Source organism: Mastomys coucha, unplaced genomic scaffold, assembly GCF_008632895.1.
Source record: "Mastomys coucha isolate ucsf_1 unplaced genomic scaffold, UCSF_Mcou_1 pScaffold20, whole genome shotgun sequence".
Lineage (NCBI taxonomy): Eukaryota > Metazoa > Chordata > Mammalia > Rodentia > Muridae > Mastomys > Mastomys coucha.
In genome coordinates, this window is record NW_022196903.1 from 49,897,857 (window position 1) to 49,904,605 (window position 6,749).

Consider the following 6,749-nt stretch of genomic DNA (forward strand, 5'->3'; position numbering starts at 1 on the left):
CCCTGAACTGTCTCTTGCTATCCCTATTGGCTCAGTGCCTCTCATCATGGGCTTCCACCCAGTAGCAAAACTGGCCTGAAGAACCTATTGTGCATTAGTGACAGTGTGAAATGGGGCCTTCTCTACCCCAATATAGCCATGTCTCCTGACTCAGGAACAGCTCATTTAGACTCAGAGACCAGGTAGAGTGGCCTTAGATGCTACCTCTACCTTTATTGTCTCTTGGTGGGTCCTATGAAGGATCAAGTTGGTGACACCTCTAACTTCTGTTTATCTGCCCTCTTTATAGCATGATGCCTCAAAATCCCCATTGCAGTGAGCCAGGCTGAGCTTAAAACATGCTTTCCAGGCAGAGTCCCTTTAGAAAACCCCAGACTTGGCCGTTAGAAATAGTGAGCATTTTTAATATTTTATTAACAAATGAAGTGGCAAAAGAACATGTTATCTGCAACATCTCAACTGTCCCACCCCACTGGGCATCCCCAAATGCCCACCCTGGTATGGTGGTGGGTATCTGCCATGCTTTGCTGGTTCTCTGAGTCTTAGCTGTGTTCAGTCACTCTCCAACTTCTGAGAACATGAAGATACTTCCTGCTCACAGGCAAAGGAGAGAGTTTTGTTGTGATCTCAGGACCATCGAGGCAAAGCCATGTCTGCTGCTGTGGAAGTTGGGAACTGAGTCTCCTTTCTGGGGCAGGCATAGTAGAAACTGGTAAAAAAAATTCTGGGTGGGACCTCAGTCCTGTCACCGCCTAGAGATCCTCTGAGACTGACTTAGAGGGCATCCTCTGCCTCTTGGTGGCCACTGGTGAGAATCCAGAACCTAACCAAAGTCTGTGATGAGCCTCCGACAATCAGCTCACTGTGGGTCCTCAGATGAGCCCTCCCCACCGTGGACCTACTCTAGCAGCCATAGCTGTGGGGAAGAAACCGGTCTGTATAGTGGGAGGTGCTGAGCAGGGGAAGGAGGTCTTAGGATAATCATGTGGTCACCCGGTGCCTTCCTTCCCCCAAGAAGCTGCCATCGGCTCTGCTCAAGCTCCCAGCTCTTTCCTGAAGGTGACATCATTGGTCCCATGGAGCCTTCAGCCAGGCATCTGTGGGAACTGAGGTTGGCCTCCTCTGCTGTTTTCGATCCTTCAGCTTCAGGCTAATAGACATGCAAGGAAATCTTGCTGGGTTTGAGTGGGGACAATGAATGGTTCATAAGACACTCTGCTTCCGCAGAATCTCAGCCACAGCTCGGGTGATGCCAGTCCAAGCCTCTGCATGGGACGTTGGTCTGCACTGTGGAGGTGTGGGTTCCCAACAGGCACCTTGCTGCAGGCCCTGCACCGCATCCTGCTACCCTGCTGACTGCACAATGCGGTCTGTGACTGAGGAGCAACCTAGGACAAAGATCCAGCCCGGGAATGTCCGTCAGAAACAGATGATCCGCTTCTCATTTTCAAAGACTTTGGCCTCCTCGGGTTTAATTAAGTTTCCATTGAGACTAGTGAAAAGGAGAAAAAGCAAATTTTTCTAGAAAATGTTATGGAATATTATTATTCATCCTTTTCTAATAAGTGACCCCCCTACACCCTGTGCACACCATACAATCCTGAAATAAAGGAGCACACACTACCCAAATTATGCTTTGATATTAATGCCAGTCTTACCAGTTAATACAGGCTGCCCTTGCTCTACTTCTTGGGTCTCACTGGGCTCATTAGCAGCCTCTGTAAGCTCATGTTTAATGACATTTTCAGGGCTCATCTTTCTTTGGAGCCTCCGTACGCATTAGGCTGTTTTGACCTCTTCCTCCCTGCAGCGCCATGACTTCTCTCAGATGGACATCACAGGCTCTAGCTTTTCTCCTGTCTCTGGGCACTTGTTCTTAGCTTGCTTTCCCATGCCCTCATCCTCAGTACTGGCCTCTTCTAAGGCTGGAGTCTGACTGGGCCCTTTGCTTCTGGCCTCTCTTATCTTGCCACAGACACATCAGTGAGGCAAGCTTCCTATTGGGGTCTTTCTCTAGATGTCTCCATACACTTCAGGGAATAGTCCCTCCCTGTATCCAGCTGTGTCCAGCAGCATGCTGGAGTCCCTGAGGCCTGCTTGCATCTTGATAGTCTGTCTATCTATTGTAGAGTTTTGTTTTGTTTCCTAAGCAGCCCTGGATTGACACTGACCCTCTGCAGCACCAGTCCCACCATCCTTCCCTGGGTGTTACTCACTGCTCCTTTAGATGGACTCTAGCCTGACCACATTCCCTTTCTGCTTCACCCTTCATTACCCTTCCCCTGTGTTTAGTATATCAAAATACGTGGTCTGACCCTGAGCCCTGTCGTGCCTAGGCTCCGCCTCTCTCCTCGACCCCCTCTTCCACACCACCTGAGTCTATGGACATCAACTTACTGTGGACGTCTTTGAAACAAGGTGTATTACTTGTTGCTTTGACAAAGGCAACTCAGGAATGAAGGGTTTAACATGCAGCTTGGGGGTAGAGTGGCAGGAAAGGTGTGGTGACAGGGGCATGGGGCAGTTTGTCACATCTCATCTGCAGTCAGGAAGCACTGAGAGATGAATACTGGTGCTTGCTTTCTCCCCTCCCCCTTCCCCCACCCTTTTTTTCTCAGTCTGAGGCTCCAGCACATGGGATGCTACCACCTGTTTAGGGTGGGTCTTTACACATCAGCTAACTCAATCAAAACTTCCTTATAGACACACCCAGAGATTTCACCAGTTCAGGCTAGCCTCAGATTCCCAGAGAGCTGAGTGCTAGGATTAAATACGTATGCCACCATGCCTGACTGCTTGTCATTCTTGTTGGACATGCTCTCTGGAACTCTTGGGGCTTTGGATGTAAACCTTCTCCAACAGGTAGCCCTTGCAGACCACTCCAGCCTTCTAATTCCCAATCTTCCTTGGTGGCTTAGTCTAAAGTCTCTTCCTTAGGAGGCATGCTGGCTGCTTTTGTACTTCAACTTGACACAGCTGGAGTTCTCACAGAGAAAGGAGCCTCCCTTGAGGAAATGCCTCCATGAAATCCAGCTGTAAGGCATTTTCTTAATTAGTGATCAAGAGGGGAGGGCCCAGTCCATTATGAGTGGTGCCATCCCAGGGCTGGTAATCCTGGGTTCTATAAGAAAGCAAGCTGAGCATTCCAGGGGAAGCAAGCCAGTAAGCAGCACTCTTCCATGGCCTCTGCATCAGCTTCTGCCTCCAAGTTCCTGCCCTGTGTGAGTTCCAGTCCTGACTTACTTTGGTGATGAACAGCAATATGGAAGTGTAAACTGAATAAACCCTTTCCTCCCCAAATTGCTTCTTGGCCATGATGTTTTGTGCTGTAATAGAAACCCTGACTAAGACAGGAGGCTTGCCTTGAGCCTAACTTCCTCCTGGCCTTGCCTGACTCTGCAGCTTTCATGCTTAACACTTGACTATCTCTCCTAAAGTGTTCCTCTCTCTCTCAGGGTGAGGCCATGAGGGCAGTTCACATATGTTCACTACTGGATTCTCAGTAGCAACCCAAGGCTGGCACTCAAGCCCATGTTACTTAGTGACAGATAGCGACACAGCACCAGGAATACCTGGTACCAAGAGATAGGCCCAATCAGCTCACCATCAGGACCCTTCTCACAGAAAGCTTGGGCTTTAGGTACCAGTCAGTGGTCTCTTGTTGGAGTAGGGCTCTGTTCTCTATAATAGTCTTTTTCATAAAGGTTTCGCTGTGACCGTAAGAGTGACAGATCCTACCTAACAGTTAATTAGTTGTCAACCTGGAAGGATCTAGAATTACATTCTAGAACCAGCATCTAAACACTCGTCCACATGCCCACCTCAGGCAAGGTGGGCGAGATAGTTTGTCCTCTGCTGGGATTCTGTCCTTCCTGTTTCGTTTCAAAACAATGTTGGCTGCAGCACCTGGACTAGCGTGTGACCAGTGACATTTCCAAGGCAAAGCCACTAACACTTTTCAGGAGCCAAGACTGGGGAGGACTATATCTCAGTAGGTCTTGGGTGTCGTAATTCTTCTCCCCACTGACACAGGAGAGAATGGCTAATAGTACCCACCCCCCGAACCTGGGACTCTGGCTCCTGGCGAAGCTACTCCACAAGCTTCAAAGAGCCCACAGATGACTCTACCCCTTGCCAGCTTCCACACATCACAGTGGGAGGGACACCCCAGGCCTGGGTTCCAGGACACATTTCCAGAGCACTCCAGAGTACTCAGGGCCACTTGGCTCCTTCCTGTCCTGTAACTGCTGTCCCTCATCACAGTGTCTTCACAGGCAAGAAGGATGTGGAATGGGCTTCCATGATAGCGTAAGATGGTTAGAGGCACCTGGTCAGAAACTATGGAGCTGGTTGCTGTGACAAGAGAACGGCCTTACCAAATCTCTGTTATGGTGGTGTTCTTCTGCAGTGCCCTGGCCAGCTGGGCTGTCCCCTTAGCTGTGATATGATTCTGGATCAGCCTGAAAGAAAAGTGCACCTGTGTCAACACAGAAGGCTGGGTCCAACCTGGGATCCATGGGATCAGGGTCAAGTGGTAACAGTATCCCCATAATTATTCCTCACTTGACTGACAGTGGGTCAGACATATGAGAGAACAATGAGCAGCCCAGAAAACCCTCAGTGTTTTTACATAATGAGTGTGATAAATCCAGGCTCATGCATAGCATAATTATAAACAGATCTCTCTCTCTCTCTCTCTCTCTCTCTCTCTCTCTCCCTTTCTCTCTCTCTCTCTCTGTGTGTGTGTGTGTGTGTGTGTGTGTGTATGTGTGTATCCTTAATTGAAGGGATCTCTAGGCCAAAAGAATTAGAGACCATTAATCTAAACAACAAGAACAGTCTGTCTGCCACTCCTTATAAGTATTGAGGCAAAGGCAGGGCAGAATTTAAGGTTTTTGATTTTTTTTTTAAGATTTATTTATTTATTTATTATATATAAGTACACTATAGCTGTCTTCAGACACTCCAGAAGAGGGCATCAAATCTCATTACGGAAGGTTGTGAGCCACCATGTGGTTGCTGGGATTTGAACTCAGGACCTTCGGAAGAGCAGTCCGTGCTGTTAACCACTGAGCCATCTCTCCAACTCGAATTTAAGGTTTTTTTGAATTTGAATTCAGAACTTAATGTAGCTACCAAGTAGTCTTGTTAAGATGGTGCCAGGTCCACCTAGACATCCAGTAGGGCAGGCAGGGAAAGGGTTCTGCTGCTGTCACTCATGGCACCAGTGGTGCAGTACTGGTACACAGGGCTTACCTAGAAGGTGTGTACTGCAGACAAGACAGGAAGCAAGCCAAGCAACACGTACAGGTGAGGCTAACAAGGCAGACGCAGCCTGGGGCCCTAGCCTGTAACCTGATGCCCTAACCTGAATCCTGGGACCCTAGCTTGCAGCCTGGAGTCTGTTCTGCAGCCTGGGACCTAGACTTGTACCGGTGCTTTTGCCAACCACAACATAATTCAGACAGAGGCAATGAAAGGCAATGCAAGTCTGCATTGCATCATGGACTCTCTTCTTCATCAGGCTGTGGGTACCTGAGGCTACTGCCATCTCCAGTGATACAGCCACTGATACCCAACTCAAATAAGAAACCCTCTGATCATGCTCTGGTCAGTGACTATGATTAATTGTAATGGGACATACATGTTCACGTGTACGCACACATACACACACACACACAGAGAGAGAGAGAACATGGAAATAGAAAAACTTGGGAACTGGGACTTTGCTCAAAGAGCATTTTATATGCTTATGAAGTTAAAAATAAATTACATTTAAGAAAAGAAAACAAACAAATGGGTAAATGATTTATTTCAAAAAAGGGAAACCAAGTTTTGGTGGGAATGGGGAGGACTGGCCCTCACGATGCTGGCTTCCACTTTGGAAAGCTGTGTGAAGTTTCCTCAGGAAGTTCAACAGGCTTTCTGTGTTACCAGCAACTCTGTGCCTAAGTGTATACACAAAGAAGAGGAAAATCTGCTCATGCAAAACCATGTGCATGAATGCTCATGGAAGCACGAGTCAGAATGCATAGGAAGAGAAAATGGCCCAATAGCTATCAACTGACAAAGAACAAAATGTCATCTCTCTATGTCCTGAAGTCCACAAGGCTTTAAAAGGCAAGGTAGGAGCAATGCACTCCTGCCATGCATGGGTTAACCTTGGGAGCCGTGCTAATGAACACAGATAGAAGGCCAGGTTGAATGGCCCCATTTATACAAAATGCCCACCACAGAGGCAAAAATCAGAGATGGCAGGACAGGGCTTGGGGGAAGAAAATAAACAAGGTCTAGACCTAGACAGTCACAGCTGGACAGCTTTGTGACCCTAATATCCTTTAACCTTTCAGTGGTTGAATGCTGTGATATGTAGATTTGTATCACAAAGACTATGTACAGAAAACAGAGTGTGGGACTTGGGCCCATGAATTACCATAAATGCTCCAGCGTCCGGTTCACCTTCAGCATCTCAGCGAAGCACTCTGCGGCCTCATCATTAAGTTCATTTTTGGTCAGCCTGGAAGAAAGGAAATGTTGAGTCAGGAGTGCTGATGGACAGATGTTTGTGAGGTCACAGCGGCCATTTTGAGCCTTCCCTCCAGCCTGGCATCACATGCTGAGGACCAGACTCCCAGTCCTCACTGAAACCCTGCATCACTGCGGACAAGCACAGACAAGGGCTCTAACCTCCAGGCAATCCCAGAGATCTTGTTTCCTGCCCTCCTGTCTGCAGTGGAGTTCCCCACCAA

At 48.2% G+C, this 6,749-nt stretch overlaps 1 protein-coding gene across 4 annotated transcripts in view; it reads right to left on the reverse strand.

The window, feature by feature from the left end:
* Positions 1–387: 387 nt before the first annotated feature.
* The window catches only part of Nod1 (nucleotide binding oligomerization domain containing 1), a 58,849-nt gene continuing 52,487 nt past the window's right edge, over positions 388–6,749 (reverse strand). For all 4 annotated transcript variants that reach the window (XM_031381977.1, XM_031381974.1, XM_031381976.1 and 1 more), the window contains 3 exons: positions 6,434–6,517; positions 4,377–4,460; positions 388–1,492 (listed from right to left, as the gene is read on the reverse strand). In XM_031381977.1, the coding sequence (XP_031237837.1) occupies positions 1,420–1,492; positions 4,377–4,460; positions 6,434–6,517 (241 nt within the window). In that variant the 3' untranslated portion in view covers positions 388–1,419. The remainder of the gene's footprint in view (positions 1,493–4,376; positions 4,461–6,433; positions 6,518–6,749) is intronic.